Source organism: Aquarana catesbeiana, linkage group LG01 (genome assembly GCF_042186555.1).
Source record: "Aquarana catesbeiana isolate 2022-GZ linkage group LG01, ASM4218655v1, whole genome shotgun sequence".
In the NCBI taxonomy this organism is placed as follows: domain Eukaryota; kingdom Metazoa; phylum Chordata; class Amphibia; order Anura; family Ranidae; genus Aquarana; species Aquarana catesbeiana.
The window spans coordinates 493648936-493666838 of NC_133324.1; the positions used below are offsets into that span (position 1 = coordinate 493648936).

Here is a 17903-nt window from a genome sequence, read left to right on the forward strand (position 1 = left end):
GCTCTCCACTGTCGGGGGAGTCTATGCCTTCCATTTCTGTGCTATTAATTTCCTTGCCTGAAACAGCCATCTCAGCACTACTTCAATGGCGCCAGTCGGGGCTCTACCTTCTTCCAAGGTTGCTTATTGCTAAGTGTTGACCTCCGGTTCTAGTGTGGTCCCAAAAGTTTTATTTATCCTAGCTACTATATCTTCGCCCAGTATCAAAATAGCTTAAGGAAACTTCCATACCATATGGATCAGATCTCCTGACGCCTTACATCTGGGGCACTTGTCATTTTGTCTCCTTCCAAATTTAAACATTTTTTTGGGGGTATAATAGATTCTATGAATTAGGAACAAATAGGATACTTTCTGCGAAAGAGAAATCGAGACCATGTCTCCTCATTCTAAGATCCTATCCCATTGTTCCGTAGTCATTGCCCCCATATCTCTCTCCCACTCCGCTTTACTCCTGGATGGACCTGCTCCACTTATTATTTTAGCCCCCAATCTAGCATATAACTCAGAGATTAATCCTTTAGTTGCAGCTGGTTTAATTATTTTAATTATTAATACTTCACTGACTAGTTTTATCGTTGGGCATCTATGAACAAATGAGTCCGCCTCTAACACCTCTACTAGTTTACTATGTGGGGCCCCCATTATCATTTTGTTGCAAGGGTTCCCCCCTCCCAAGTCTCCACAGCCCATTAAATGTAACTGGGATGCCAGAAAATATGATCTCGATTGGGGGACTGCCATACCCCCTTCTTTAATTGGTAACTGCATGGTTCGTAAACCAATCCTAGATTGGCCCTTCCTCCAAATTAGTTCCCTAAAAAGGGATTCTATTCTCTTGAACCACTTCTGACCTATCCAAATGGGAGAGTTATGAAGCAAGTATAGAATCTGCGGTAGCCATATCATCTTTATTAAATTACAACGCCCTGCTACAGATAGAGGGAGTCAGATCCAAATATCTCTTTTGCTTTAATTTAAGTAGTAATGGGACTAAGTTATCATTAATGTACTGGTTTATATCGCTCGTGATCCAGACTCCAACCTATTTCAGTTTGGTAACTACCTCCAAGTGGGGAGCTCCAGGCAATATCTGGTTACCAAGTGGGTCAACCGGTAGCAAAGCCAATTTCTCCCAGTTGATAACCAGACCTGAGATTTGCCCAAATTCATCAACCAATTGTATCACTGTATTTAACGAGTTATCAACATCTCCAAGAAAAAAAACAGGATATCGTCTGCATACAATGCTATCTTGTCCTCCTCCATTTGCCGCCGGAACCCATGTATAGCTAACCGTGATCTAGTCATAATTGCAAATGGTTCCATTGCAAGAGCGAACAATAGAGGGGAAAAGGGGCAGCCCTGTCTCGTCCCTCTCTCCAGCTGAAATAATTCTGAGTATTCCTTGTTAATTTAATTTAATAAACCCAAATCTCTCTAACACATTCCATAAATAGTTCCATTCTAGGCTATCAAAGGCCTTGGCAGCATCCAATGCCAATATAGCCCTAGAGCCTGCTATGTCAGTTGGAATCTGCATGTTTAGAAAGACTTCTGATGTTGGTACTAGTTGATCTGTTGGGAATGAAACCCGACTGGTCAGGGTGTATCAACTTTTGAATACATCCATTTAGATGGGTTGCTAGCACTTTACCCAAGATTTTTACATCAGTACATAGTAGTGAGATTGTGCGATAAGAGGAGACACCCAACTGTTCTTTCCCCTCCTTGTGTATTACGATGATGGCGGCATCCAACATTGAAATGGGGAGTCTCCCATTGGCTAATGCCCATTCTAATGTTTTCAACAATTCTGGGAGTAGTACCTCATCATATCGTTTGTATATTTCTACTGGGAGCCCATCTGGGCCTGGAGATTTTTGGCTGGACATCCCAGCCACTGCTCGTTTTAGCTTTTAGCTCCTCAAGGGTCACTGGTGCTTCTATATCTGTTCTATCCTTCTCTGATAAGGTCTGGATTGATCATTCCTGAAGGAAAGCATCTATTCTTTCACTCTCAGCTCCCCTCCTGGATCTATACAAATATTTATAATATTCACTGAACGTATGCATTATCTCTATCGCATAAGTGGATATCTCTCCATTTGGTATCCTAATTGCCAGAACAGAAGAAGGGGGAGTATTAGATGTAATCATAAGGGACAACATATGGCCCACTCTCTCCCCTTCTCCAAAGTGGTTCTGCTTCTGAAATATACGTCTGTTCTCCATCCTCTTTGTAGTGGCCATTTTGTAGACTTGTTGCTTATCTAGCCATTCCCTTTGCCTATCTGGAGTTGGGTCTTCAACATATCGCCTCTCTGCCTGCATCATCTCGTCCCTAATGTCCCTTTCCCACTCTCTAGATTTCCCCTTAGTTCTTGCCATTTGTTGGATCAAGAGACCTCTAAGATAGGCCTTCGGGGCATCCCAGACCACTCCGGCTGATGCCGTGCCTGCATTGATCTGCACAAATTCGTTCAGTCTAGTCACCGTATCTCCAGGGTTGTCAAACAATTCCAGCCAATAGGGACTAATCCTCCAGTCTCTAGCTTTATCCCCTGTATTTATTATCAACACCAGCGGGGAGTGGTCCGAGACTTCTCTTGGACCATACTCTATATTGCTTACCGATGACAATACCTCCCTATTACCTAGTGCGATATCTATTCTGGAGAGAGTAAGATAGGAACTTGAAAAACATGAGTAATGTCTTTCTTGCGGGTGGTGTATTCGCCATATGTCATACAGCCCCAACTCCCCCAGGAATCGAGATAGCTACCCTTTCCTGCCATACTGGGCCTTTCCCGGTGGGAATCTGTCTAAACCTTCATTTAAAATCTCCCACTGCTGCTATTGGGATTCCCGTTTTATTTAGCGCAAACTCCAACAATTTATGTAAAACTTCAAACTTAAATTGGGGGGGGGGGGGGGGAATATATGTTTGCCAACACATGGTTTATTCTCAATCCGACAAAACAAAAAGATATACCGGCCCTGTTCCTCAATACAGCTCTCCCTGCAGGAGAACGCCACTGCTCTCCCAACCATTATGCTCACCCCCCGTGAATAGGAGGAATGGACCGAATGGTATTGGGATTGGAACTTCCGGCTGCGGAGTTGTATCACTGCAGTGTTAGTCAAATGCGTCTCCTGCAGGCAGAGCAGACCAGGCCCACTCCCCTCCAATGCCGACAGAACCATAGCTCTCTTGATTGGGTCCCCAAAACCTTGGACATTTCAAGAGGTTATACTAAATGTCCTACCTTGCATGGAGAGAGATCAAAAAATTGAAAAAAAACAAACGAGAAAAAGAAGCACATAAAAACAAAAGAAAAAAGATAAAAGGTCTAAGATTCTCGCTCTCTCCCCTCCACATTAAATGTTCCCTCCAATCTATATATTCCTCCTTCCCTCCATATCTCACCCTTCTCTCTATTTGTGCCTTCAAATGTGTTAATATTGATATTTGTGGTGTGAATTTCTTACCCTCTACCCTACCCCCATCCCCCCTCCCTACCCCCACCCTTTCTCCCCTATCCCCCTTCCCATGCCCATCTGGGCCTACCCTAGGGGCTTCACCTGTAACCGTACCATTCCTCCCCCACCATTTCCACCTCTTGTTCAGAACCAGTGACATTAGCAACTTTGGTGAAAAACATAACCAATTTGGGGGCCCCATTTGCTCCCTTATTCCCATACTTGCATTCATTCAACCAAAAATGTATCTCCCCTCCTCCACTCCCTCCAATCAAGTCAAACCATCTAATTACAGTGTAATCATATTACAGTGATATTTCAATGCAATCTTGCTACAGTAACATTATAGTGACATTTCAATCAGACAAAAAGGAGAAAAGGGGGACAAATATAGATCCATGCACAGTATCTTCTACAGGTCCTTCTTATGTTCCTCCAGCCATTGCAACACTTCAGTTGGTGGTGCATAGAACTTTAATACTAATGTTGTATGTGTGTGTCTATCTTTCTTATACTTCTTCACCAAGCATAAAATTGCAAGTGTGTGTATAGAATAGCATACTTTTAAATGCTATTTAAAATACCTGGCTTAATAGGTATGATGGTGTTTTATGCTCTTTTTACATGGATAAAATGTGTTAGTCTGTTTGCAGAGCATGTTGGGCTTTCTAATACTAATATATACGGATTCTAATATGAAAGCTCTGTACTTGTTCTCTGCACCTGCAGACAGAGCAATATCTGTTAGCATTAGATAATGAGGGATGGGTGTCCCCCCTCCAAATCTTTAAGATGTGCGTATTAATGCTGTCAGATATCCTGCTTTTAAAGGTCATAGAACAAACACGTTGTCCTCAGGTGTTAAAGTGGACCCTAATCTACTAGGCCCCCTTTCCTGTAATTACGAACTGTTTTTAGTAAAATAAAAATCTGTAGAAGAAAAATTCTGTACAAAATAAGGAAGTAAAAATGCATAATATTTTGTTTATGATGGGGAGGGGCCCAGATCTTGTGTTTATCCTACTTTTAAGTATGAAATATTCATATTTGGCTATAAAGGAGTAAAATTAAAGGGGGGAAAACATATATTTTTTAGTCCTAAATATAATTCATAAATATAGAGAATACTATCAGAAGTCATGTCTCTAGTACAGTTTTTTACGTTTTACTGAACAATACTTCTGAATAGAACTTTTGAAAGTGTTTGTTTTTGTTTTTTGTTTTTACAGGGAGAAGCTTCATGAAGCTAACAATGAACTGCAGAAAAAACGTGCAATTATTGAAGATTTGGAGCCACGTTACAACAACAGCTGTAGGTGACATTTAATTTTTAAGGCAACGTGAAGGCGGACACAGGGCTTTACTTATGTCTCAGAGTTTGAACTAGAACATGAGTTTAAAGTGTCAAGAACAGGATATCAGAACAGGATACGGGCAGTCCCTGGGTTACAAACAAGATTAGGTTCTGTAGGTTTGCTCTTAAGTTGAATTTGTATGCGAGTTGGAACAGGTACATTTTTTACTTTTTAAATCCAGCCAGAAATAATTTTTACATTGTTTTTGATAGCATAAGGGAAGGGTTAACACCCCTGTAATATTTGTTTTGCTGTCTGTTCTGTTCCCGTTTAGAAGATTTCACGTCGCTTTCTGCCCTGTGACAATTGGATTTGGAAAATTTTGGGTTCTTGTGGAAACAAGAATTTATGATGAAGCTTCAGTTGAGACACCTTTTTCCCATGATAACTCTAATGCCGCGTACACACGAACGGACTTTACGGCAGACTTTGCCCGGCGGACAGGATTTCGTCGGACAATTCGATCGTGTGTGGGCTCCAGCGGACTTTGTTTTCTCAAAAGTTGGACGGACTTAGATTTGAAACATGTTTCAAATCTATCCGACGGACTCGAGTCCGGTCGAAAAGTCAGCTCGTCTGTATGCTAGTTCGACGGACAAAAAGCCAGGGCAGCTATTGGCTACTGGCTATGAACTTCCTTGTTTTAGTCCGGTCGTACGTCATCACGTACGAATTCGACGGACTTCGGTGGATTGTGTGTAGGCAAGTCTGTTCATTCAGAAAGTCCGTCGTAAAGTACATCAAAGTCCGCCGGGCAAAGTCTGCCGTAAAGTCCGCTTGTGTGTACGCGGCATTACAGTTATCCTAGGTGTAGATTTCCTCTCACTTCCTATAGTCTCTCTTTGTAAGTAGGAGTCATATGTAAGTCGGATGCATGTAACTCAGGGATTGCCTGTATCTAGTTGTTTTGCTAGTCTCTGTAGGTGTTAAATTAAGTACCAATTTGTCTTTAACATTTTGAAATGGACTTGAACAACATACACCAGAAAGTCAAACAGCCAATGTATGAGACCCTAGGCAGTAAATTTTGCAAACCAGCACAAAGGATATATAAAGTGCAGAACTATAATGAACATATCAGGGAAAGCTGATTGGTTGCTTTGCATTACTACACTTTCTTTGTGCTTTATTTTTTTTCCCAGTCCTTATCTTGTATTGTAAAAGTGTCCCTTGTACTACTGTGTCTATTCTTAATCTGCATTAGTTGAGTAGTTGGAAATATTGATGAACCATGTTAAAAGATTAATTACCTTAATTTTTTCTTTTTCTTTTTCTTTTCCACAAAAAAATTAAGCAATGAAAATTGAAGAGCTACAGGAAGCGTTACGGAAGAAAGAGGAAGAAATGAAACAAATGGAAGAGCGTTACAAAAAATATCTAGAGAAAGCAAAAAGTGTGAGTAATCTATTGCCAGTTTTGGAATTCTTGTACATTATGAAGGTCTTAAGTAATAATCCTTTTTTCCAGAAAAAAAAATGCTCTACTACACATTTCCTCCTTTTCTACAGGTTATTCGCACATTAGATCCAAAGCAAAATCAGGGCTCAGGACCAGAGATACAATCTTTAAAAAATCAGCTGCAAGAAAGGGACAAAATGTTTCATTCTTTAGAGGTTAGTAAAATAATATGTATAGGAAATACAAAGAAAAAACGTATGCAGTACATCTCTGCAATACATGCACATTTTTAGCTCTGTTTTATCCATTTAACCTTTTTCACTGAGGTGTTTTTTTTGTTTTTTGTTTTTTTGTTTTTTGTACACATTTAAAAAACCATTTTAGGTCTGAAGATTGCATGAAACCCCTAAACATGATATATATTTTTTTGAAAGCAGACACTTTGAGAAGAACATACTGGTAGTTCCAATTTTTTATATATACATATAGTGCAGTGCTATAATAATGTTCAAATCTATCTATAATATTAATATAACCCAATGAGCATAAATCTAAACATCCAAAAAACAAATGAATGTCTCTTTAAAACTGTTGTGCAAAGAAAGCCTCCGTGCAAAAAACTATTTTCTCTGTGCAAAATATAATGTGCATTTTGCACAAAGAAAATAGTTTTTTGCATGGAGGCTTTCTTTGCACAACAGTTTTAAAGAGACATTTCTTTGTTTTTTTGGATGTTTATATTTATGCTCCTTGGATTATATTAGTATTATAGATAGATTTGCACATTATTATAGCGCTGCACTATATGTATATATTTTGTTGGTAGCTGTTCAATTCATTTTTATTTTATTTTACAATCATTTTTTTGAGTTGGAGGATTGGTAGCTCACAAGAATCATTTTTTTTTCTATTTTTTTTTATGTCACACAATATTAGTGCAACAGTTTACAAAATGCAGAATTTCAGTAAAAAATAAACTAAAACTAAAGTGAATTTTAGGTTGCATAAACGCAATATATTACCCAATTGTTTGGTAAAATATAAAAGATCAGGTTGCGTCAAGTAAGTAGACAATGTTCTGTAAGAATTGCACTCGGCTCTTAATTTTTTTTGTTAGCATTTTGTGCTGTTTATCCCAAGTGAAAAAAAGTAAATGGGACTCTAAAAGTGCTATACGGTAAAGCTAATAGGAATTTTGACTTGCTTGTGAATTCCTTATATTGAAGTAAAGGATAGAGGCTCCTCTCCTCTGTGTCTTGATTACTCATTATTGCCTTCTGAAGAACTGGGGTCTCATGCGGTGGGTGGGGTTTTATGCTGTGGCCTGTGCGTGCAAGTTTTTTTTGCCAGTGCGCAATCATTTGAAGGTATCTGTATATAACCCATGGTCTATAAATACAAGTCCTGTGTCATACTGTACTCCAAGATAAGGAAATCACAGGTAAGTCAGAAATCCTATTTTTTTTTTTTTTTTTAAGGTTTCTTTATTGGCTTGTCAATTTATGGTTTAAACTTATGGTTGAATAGTTGTTACCTTACATTCTTTGTATGTTTTGTATATTCATTTTAGAAAGAGTTTGAGAAAACCAAGACACAGAGAGATCAGGAGGAGAAACTGATTGTCAGTGCATGGTATAACATGGTAAGCATTATTTGGTTGAGATTAATGTAAAGATGGCTGCAACTAAAAATGTTCTTTTTTGCTATCTATATCTGTGCTGCATAGTAATGAATACAATAGATAATATGGATCACAACTAGTGCACGTTTTCTAGGAACATTACAATGTAAAGCCTAGTACACACACTATTTGTGTTTGTTTTTTCCGTTCAACCCAGCGGGCTAATAAAAAAAAAAACAAAAAAACTGAAGAGCCTGAGGGGGAGCCGCTGTAATAACTATGCAATGTTAGTAGAGCGATCTCGCCCCCCGCTGAGCTATGGTGAGCCTCTCCTCCACAGACAACTTACTCTTTGGTTAGTTCCCACCCTAAAGGGAACCAGGAGTGTGGCTCTTTGCACATGGCTGACGCAATTGGATTTATACTATGAATCTGCAGGATACATTCCACGTTCTTGTTCTAGATGACCCTACTTGTTTTGTGTACCTGAAGTGATTGTGCTGTTTTTACAAGTTGTGTGATAGCCTTCATGGACATGTGTTTTCAAATGTCATTATTCACTTATTCCTTAGCTATTGCGGTGTGTCATCTGCTTTTTGTACTCCTTGCAGTTTTTGTATTTTCTGAATTGTTTTGTACCCAATAAAATTTTAATTAAATAAAAAAAGTTGAAGCAACAATGGTTGTTGTAGGAAACCATAAATATTCTTGTTGGCACACTTTTAATTAATAAGTCCCTTAGACAAAAACATAGTCACAATTTATTGGATGCTTCCAGTTGGCTGGGCAGCAAAGTTGCATAATTCTAAAAAATTTCCACTACTGTATAGTTATAGATGCTTTCATGCACATAGGTGTGAATGCCATTAGTACAATATTTACATAATTAAAGGATAAGTTCACCTTTGGAAAATGTTACATGTTCCACCTGTATTTAGATCCCCCCACCACCTGTGACAGTGGGCAAGGGATCCCTTCCCCTCCCCCGCTGTCAGAACTTAAAAACAGCACGGCCACAAAAACAGGTGTCAATGTTCACAAGGATAATGCTGGAAATCACTCTAATTCTCATTGAGTTAGAATAACATACTGGAAGTTTTAAGAGGTGGGTGGTGCTTGAAATCTCTGTTCTTCCTCTGTTAACCATGGTTACCTGCAAGGAAACACATGCACTCATCATTGCTTTGCACAAAAAGGGATTCGCAGGCAAGGATATAGCAGCTACTAAGATTGCATCTAAATCAGCCATTTATAGGATCATCAAGAACTTAAAGTGGAGTTCCGCCTGAAAACAATAAAGATAAAAAATCAGCAGCCACAAATACTGCAGCTGCTGACTTTTAAAATAAGGACACTTGCCTGTCCAGGGTGCCTGCAATGTCCTCACCGGAAGCCGAACCGTCCCTCGGCTCCTGGTGGAGGTGCCGGCATTGCTAGTAAGGAGATTGGGAAGTGAAGCCTTGTGGTTTCACGGCCTGGTTCCCTACTGCACATGCGCGAGTCACACTGCACGTTCTGAGTGGTCCCTGTTGTCTTCTGGGACATGAGTGTCTCCCAGAAGACAGTGAGAGAGGACGGAGGGGGGGGGGGCAGACATGGCGTTGCGGATACTGCAGTAATCTTTTGCCGGATGTATTAGACAGGTATCTGCTCCCCCCTGAAAGGTGCCAAATGTGACGAGGGGGGGGGGGGGGGGGGGCAGACATGGCGTTGCGGATACTGCAGTAATCTTTTGCCGGATGTATTAGACAGGTATCTGCTCCCCCCTGAAAGGTGCCAAATGTGACATGGGGAGGGGGGGGGGGGGCAGATACCTGTCTAATACAGGTATTTGCTCCCACTTCCGGCGAAAGATTGCCACAATCCAGGTAATCTAGTTCCATTTTTGGGTGGAACTCCACTTTAAAGGAGAGCAGTTCAATTGTTGTGAAGAAGGCTTCAGAAGCCAAGAAAGTCTAGCAGGTGCCAGGACCATCTCCTACAATTGATTCAGCTACAGGATTTGGGGCACCAGCAGTGCAGAGTTTGCTCAGGAATGGCAGCAGGCAGGTGTGAGTGCATCTACACACACAGTGAGGAGGATGGCCTGGTGTCAAGAAGGTCGGCAAAGAAGCCACTTCTCTCCAGGAAAAACACCAGGGACAGACTGATATTCTGCAAAAGGTGCAGGGATCGGACTGCTGAGGACTCGGGTAAAGTCATTTTCTCTGATGAATCCCCTTTCTGATTGTTTGGGGCATCTGGAAATAACCTTGTTCGGAGAAGAAAAGGTGAGTGCTACCATCAGTCCTGTGTCATGCCAACAACAAAGCATCCTGAGATCATTCATGTGGAGGTTGCCAAGGGACTGGGCTCACTCACAATTTTACCTAAGAACACAGCCATGAATAAAGAATGTTACAAAGACATCCTCCGAAAGCAGCTTCTCCCAACCATCCAAGAACAGTTTGATGAACAATGCCTTTTCCAGCATGATGGAGCCCCTTCCCATAAGGCAAAAGTGATAACGAAGAGGCATGGGGAAACAAAACATCAAAATGTTGGGCCCATGGCCAGGAAACTCCCCAGACCTTAATCCCATTGAGAACTTGTGGTCAATCCTCAAGAGGGTGAACAAAAAAAAACCCCACACACATTCTGATGAACTACAAGCATTGATTATGCAAGAATGGGCTGCCATCAGTCAGGATGTGGCCCAGAAGTTGATTAATGGCATGCTAGGGCAAATTGCAGAGGTCTTGAAAAAGAATGATCAACACTGCAAATATTGACTCTTTGCATAAACTTAATGTAATTCTTTATAAAAGCCTTTGACACTTATGACTTGTAATTATATTCAGTATACCATAGTAACGTCTGACAAAAAGATCTAAAAACACTGAAGCAGCAGACTTTGTGAAAATTTATATTTGTGTCATTCTCAAATCTTTTGCCCACGGCTGTACAGCCCTATTTTTATGGAAGAACAGATGCTGTTCTTCACTCTCCATGGGACACCGCAGTGTTTACCCTACACTGCTTCTGCCTTTTCATTTTTATTCATAAAATACACAGTGGAAAGTCTGTGGTGTACTATAGAATGTTTTTTGCATAATGCTTTTCATGGTTAGGCCACTACTGCTTTATAAATGGGCCCCTTAATGCATTACTACTTCCATTGTGTGCCATTTGATGCTTGTTTTAAATTCTTTGAGGTGCTGCTACTTTTTCTGTTAGAGGAAGAATTCTCAGTTATATGAATTAGATACACCAAAGCAGCTATCATTGTGTTTGATTCAGCAGTATATGTTAGTTTAAACCTATAAGCAGCTTGATTCAGTGTGAAGCTTCCACATTTGCCAGTGTATGCCACATTTTTTTTTAAGAAACTGTCCCTCCTATAAAATTCATATTAGTCGATTAGGCTTTTGTATGGTCACAGATCTTTGTTGTTCTGTAGGAATTTGTGTACACAAGCTTTTGTGCTTTACTTCTGCCATCTTGGATGGATGTGAAAATGTGGTTGAATCTTTAATTCAGATTAATACGGAGCAGTATTTTTTGTATTTACTTCTTTCTTCCGCAAGCATGAATACAAGTGGTGCAACGGAATTTCGGCCGCCGAAACATATCGGTCGAAAAAGTGCCAATAATGGAACCGAAAAGGGGGCGGTCCGCCCCAGGTGCCACACATGTCATCCTGGCGTGCCCCTGTCAGAGTCCTCCCCTCCCTTCTTCTCTCCTTGTGAGTGTCAGCCTTACCAGTGCCTGGTAGTGTGATCTCCTGCTGTCACAGAGCAGAATTTGAATGGCCGGGCAGCCGCTGTAATAATGTCCTGCCTCCTAGACCGGCTCTTGTGATAGACGGCACACTGATCAAATGTCTGGAATCATTGTGCTGTGTGTCACAGGAGTAGGTCTGGGAGGCGAGACATTGTTACAGCAGGCGCCCGGTGATTCAAATCCAGCTCTGTTACACAGCGTGAGATCGCACCACCATGCACCGAGGGGGAGGGCTGCATCTGTTGGGCACCGAGGGGGAGGGCTGCATCTGTTGGGCACCGGGGGGGAGGGCTGCATCTGTTGGGCACCGGGGGGGGGGCTGCATCTGTTGGGCACCGAGGGGGGGGGGGGCTGCATCTGTTGGGCACCGAGGGGGGGGGGGCTGCATCTGTTGGGCACCGAGGGGGGGGGGGGGGGGCTGCATCTGATGGGCACCGAGGGGGGGGGGGCTGCATCTGATGGGCACCGAGGGGGGGGCTGCATCTGATGGGCACCGAGGGGGGGGCTGCATCTGATGGGCACCGAGGGGGGGGCTGCATCTGATGGGCACCGAGGGGGGGGCTGCATCTGATGGGCACCGAGGGGGGGGCTGCATCTGATGGGCACCGAGGGGGGGGCTGCATCTGATGGGCACCGGGGGGGCTGCATCTGATGGGCACCGGGGTGGGCTGTATCTGATGGGCACCGGGATAGGGGGGCTGCATCTGATGGGCACCACACCGGGGGGGTGCTGCATCTGATGGGCACTGGGGGGTAGGGGGCTGCATCTGATGGGCCCTGATGAGGCTGCATTGATCTCTTGTATCAAGTCTACAGTCTCTGACCATATCCTGTATCATGTCTGCAGTCTCTGACCATGTCCTGTATCATGTCTGCAGTCTCTGACCATATCCTCACTGTGCCCCGTCAATTGCTGCTACTGAAACCACACCCTGCCACCCCCAGCCCCCGCTCACCGTATGCCTGGCACTTGCCTTATCTCGGTGGCGGGTCAGGCAGCAGGTGACGGTGGCGAGCTGTGGGACTTTGCAGCAGGTCAGACAGCGGCGAGCTGTGTCCTCTATGCGTCTCCTCCCTTCCTCCTGATAGGCATTATTAGTCATAGAGGAAGTGGCTGGAGAGAGGGGGCAGCACCCATGTGCCCTTAGTGGATGCACCGCCACTGTTTAGTACCCTTACCCATAGCAATCTGCAAGACAGAGCTTTTTCAAGGATAAGTTCACCTTTTAAAAAAAAATGAAATGTGGCGCTACTAAATCTTGGTATAGAGATGATTTCCCTGTGCTGCATCGAAGAGTGGCTTCTGGCATTTTGATGGCAGCTCGTCTGATGATCACCAGGCACGGGGGGGGGGAGCCCAAACACTCGATTTATCAGAGGTCATAACCACCATCCACTCAATCTATTCCTTTGAGAAACTCATGGCATATAGGTCAGACTCACTGAAGTCTTTTGAAGCCACTTGGCAAGATTGGTCATCCTGGTACTCCCTACACAATACTAATGTGAAAACCTGATGTGTATTGATAAAAAAAAGTAGAAAGTGGGGTGAATGGCGCTCCCTACTGGGGGATAATATCTGTTTGTGCAACACCAGTGCTACCAAACTACTATAATGATATACACATTAAGTGATAACCCCCTATCTTGTAACTATATCCAAACAAATTAATCACTGCTACAAAATGAATCAGTACTACCATAAACCCATAAATAACAAAGTGTAAACTCAGTAATATATAGTTGTATACAGTGCTAGGTATATATACAGTATTGTGCCAAAAAATGTGCATCATATCAAGTCCAATATGTGGATATCAAAAAGCGAATCATCCAACAGGAGATACAAATTATATTAGATGATGGTAGAGTGTCACAAAAATAATAGTAAAAAATGTAGTAATAAAGATTAAAAATAAGTGCAGCTCCAAAAAATGACAAAACTGAGATATTTTAAAGTTCAAACAGTCTGGTGACTCTTGTGCTCAATATTGACCGGTGACTTCTGTGCTCCCCCTATGGCTCCCCACTCACCAGCTCCTTATACCCCTACAGGGGTGACAGGCAGTATGGAACATCATAGGTACTCCTCATGGATGGTCTCCTGCGGTCCCTCTGTCAATGGCCCGTGCTTCCACTTAGACAGGACGTCCAGATCGGTCAGCTGCACATCACAACCCCTGCTACCATGTCCAGAAAGGGGATCTTCAGTAGTAAGTCCTCATAGGAAGAGATAATGCTCCCATAGTATAGCATTTCTGATAACAAAAGCTTTTATGTAAAAATATAAAATCACAAATAATCCCTATGTGGTGATAAAAGCTACAAAAACACTACAGCATGTGTGCAATCGGTATCCAGGAAAAGCCGTCTCGCAGCGTGCGGTCCAGCTGCGTTCCAGGCTCCCTGTCTCCGTACCGGAAGTGACGTAAGTGCGTAGCCCAGACTTACGCGTTTCCTCATCGATGGTTTCAAAGGCGGCCCCCTTTTGTACATCTTTTTGCAGGTAAAAAATGTGCAATTTTTTTTTTTTTTTTTTTTACTAGAAGCCTGGAAAGCATTGCACCCACGATAACCAGATTGCAGGTGCCATGCAAGACTCCTGCAGCCTTGTCAGTGTGTCTGCCTGCTGGTAACCCTTACGAGCAGGAAGAGACAATGAACTACATAGAGAGCTTACATTGCCATGGAAGTTCATTGAGAACTAAAAGCTGACAGGCACAAAGGATGTTGGTACTTGTACTTTTCAAATTCACAGAACACTATGAATGATGCAGGCAGGCAGAGCGTTTTTTTTTTTTTTTTATGGGGGTGGAGAAGAAGATCCCCCCCTCCCCCCCCACTTGCTGTCACTAGATGCAGCAATTCAGGGAGATGCTGCAGGAGTGGGAACATGTTACACATTCCACCCTAAAAATGGGGGGGGGGGCATGGAAACTGTACCCAAATGTGAACTTATCCTTTGAATGAGGTTTGCTCAAATTAAGATTCATGCTATAGGTCCTTACACCATATGTTTCTGTTAAGCTCAGTAATTAGTACAGATTTTTTTTTTTTTTAAATACCACTGCTGATTTATTTTATTTTTTTCTCATAGGGAATGGCCTTACATAAAAAAGCTGCAGAGGACAGACTGGCAAGCACAGGATCAGGACAGTCATTTCTTGCAAGGCAGCGGCAAGCTACAAGCTCAAGAAGGTCTTACCCAGGACACGTCCAGTCGGCCACAGCGAGGTAGAAGACCCTTAGGCCGGAAAATCTGCATCATACCCTTATGTTGCACATAACTGCATTTCAGGAAATGTCACCAGTGTGCTTTTAAGCTGTTTCTTACCTTTTTAATATGTTTTGTTCGATTTTGTTTGTCCTATTAATGTGTCCATTTTAAGTTGCTTTGACCGTGCCAAATTTTTGAGCCCAGAACATCATAAACGTTTCTTACGCAAACTTTAATTTAAGAACAATACTCTTTGACATGTCTTTTGGTGTAATCTTATGAAGAACACGAACTGGCAGTAAAAAATTGCCTATGTGGAGATGTTTATGTGTAATGTATACTTTAAACACCACAGTGCTATGAGGACAATTACTGTTAACTATCTCAGACTCCTGGCCCTACCTAGGCAGGACTTTTACAGAGCAGCAGTCACAGATGACAAGAAATGTAACCGTATGAAATGCATGCAGTCAGGCTTCATTTGAAGGGTATTCTGTGCTCTGCAGGCCTTTTGTCTCTATGTGGTCTGATGACATATACATACAGTCAAGATAACTTTTGTATACATAGTGGTCATCGGCTCAGGACATCTTAACCTATTTCTTTTGTACATATTCTTACCTTGGATGTAGATACATGCAAGCATGTGCCCAGTCTTCAGTGTGGTATCTCTTAATGTGTTTAAAGGACATAGACTGGTTGGACTGAATCCAGCACTGCCCATTATATGCACAGAATGTGTATTTTTCAGGAATATGTACATAATAAAGTGCTGCATTTGGGCTGGCTGGGAGGTTGCCCACTGCACTAGCAACCTGTGAGAATGTGCCGTACTGTACGACCACTTAAATACCCCACACAGATTTGTAAATGGAAATTACATTTAATTTTGCATCCCCTTTTCAATTTTCTACCACAAAGAAATAATTCTTTCAAACAAATTAGTGATTGTAATCCCTTTTTAGAAAATCAAAGAAACAGTAGATTGAGAATACAATTGTCAATAATTTTATATCTTACTACTTGCTTTCCTATTTGTTCATGTGAAGTTTGTGCCACTATATGTAGTATTTAAGTAGTCTACTTGAGAAAGGATTCATGAATGTCAAAGTAGCACTTTACATGGTTGAATGCATCTTAAATGTTTGAGTTATTAACATTGTAAATGGCCAAATGCTGTTTACCTGTTTTAGCCACTTTACGTTTTTATATTTTACTTACGCTTCGTGCAGGAGACAAGGAGTTTTTAGAAGGTCGTGTTTTTATGGAAATATGAAGTGGGTCACTGGAAGTGCACTGGTTGCTACAGTTAATTGGTTATTTTTTTAGGAAAACTAAGCCCTAAGCTGTGTGTGCGACAAACTGATTATAAATTGCAATGATAACACAAGTAGCAGATTTTCTTTTATATCATGAAATGGAAAAAGGTTGTCAATTATGTTTTTAACTTTTGGAGTTGTCATTGCAGTTTTTTTCTTTTCCATACAAAAAAAATGTAAGGAAAGCAAAATGTTTTTAGTGGGGCAAAACTGAGGCATCTTAAGGCCTCATGTACACTGTTGCTGTTAAACTCACATTTTTGAGAGTTTGGGCATTTTTTTTTAACTACCCCTAAACTCCCCTCTGTTACCCTATGTGTCCATGCACACGTGGACATTTTTAGCAGTTTATCAGCAGGGGAGTTTATGGGCTGTTGTCTGTACGCCCTAAAATCGTATTCAATCGCAGCTCTTTTGACCACAAAGAAAGCTGACCACTTATAAACGCACATAAACTCTAGGCACATTTACCACTTCAGTGTTTATTTCAATGGCCAGAATAAATGAAAAGTCTGGCCAATGAAATAAACTCTCTGATAAACTCACCTAGACTATTTAGAAAAAATCCAGTTTAGTTGAGTTTATAATGCAGATTTTCTCCTGCAGGATAAACAGAGTTCACAAGAAACCAGTGTGCATGAGGCCTAAGAGTATCTGCACACATTTAGCAACATAGTTACCTAGAATTATCAGCACTGAGTCAAAACAAGATGGGAGACTGCACCTAATCAGGTGACTGAAGTTGCTGAAATTGATTGCAACAGGAAAAAATAACTGGATGGACGTCCTGCAGCAGGAATTCCTGCTTGACTTTAGTCATTTACCATTGATTTAATGGCAGAGATGTATGTGTGAAGACCCACACACTTAGATACTTTCCAAATAATTTCTCTCCCTTGAAATTTTTGGAGAAGTGTTGACCATATATGACTTGACTTTAGTGGGCATTGAGCTATTTTTCTATCTGGTAACATACCCAGAGCGGTCTTTTTCTTTTTGTTCATATCTTTCTCTGCTATATACAAGGCAAAAAAAAAAAAAAAATCAAAGCAAGTTCATATCACACACAGCAATATGGTAACGACGTGACTGCATATTTATGTATATACTATTAAAAAGGGGTTATCCACCTGAAATCGATGCTTCTAATTTGTAATGGACAGTGGGTTGAATTGCCTTCTTTGGAACAGCACCCCTAGAAACTTTTTGTAGGGTTTCAAAGTTGTAGGGTGTTAATGAGTGTATCTCCCCCCCCCCCCCCCCCCCTCATGGAGCCATTTTATTCTCCCAACGGGGGGGAAGTTGTCACCGCCAGTAGAACACAGTGATTACTGCTAGGGGCTATATAAGCCCCTATCAATAATCTCATGTAAAATCAGACCGGCTGGTTTTACCCAAGTTGATCAATTGATCAGCTTGGATACATTCAGCCTGTCCATACATAGTTTGAATCTGGGCCGGACCCTGCTGAACTGGCCAAGATTCGAACCTTCTATGACTGGCTTTTAGTATCAGGAGAATCCAGCAGTGACAGGGAGTTAACCACCTGATAAAGGAAGTTATTAGGGGATGTAGTATAGCTATATCCATGTGTGACTTTCTTCCAATAACGTCATAATAAACAAAGTAGTGTATTGTTAACTGAAAACTGACAGTTTGTAGCAGGGTATAATACCTCTTATTCATCTGATGTTTTATTGCCTTAATGTTTTTGACAATGTATTTCCTTTTGAAGTACTAGAGAGCTT

The 17903-nt window shown here is 41.6% G+C and overlaps 1 protein-coding gene across 2 annotated transcripts in view; it reads left to right on the forward strand.

Moving 5' to 3' along the window:
- HOOK3 (hook microtubule tethering protein 3) overlaps positions 1–17903 on the forward strand; it is a 133440-nt gene that overhangs the window by 109183 nt on the left and 6354 nt on the right. For both annotated transcript variants that reach the window (XM_073592077.1, XM_073592085.1), the window contains exons 18-22: positions 4713–4795; positions 6133–6233; positions 6347–6451; positions 7807–7878; positions 14717–14853. In XM_073592077.1, coding sequence (XP_073448178.1) covers positions 4713–4795; positions 6133–6233; positions 6347–6451; positions 7807–7878; positions 14717–14853 — 498 coding nt within the window. The remainder of the gene's footprint in view (positions 1–4712; positions 4796–6132; positions 6234–6346; positions 6452–7806; positions 7879–14716; positions 14854–17903) is intronic.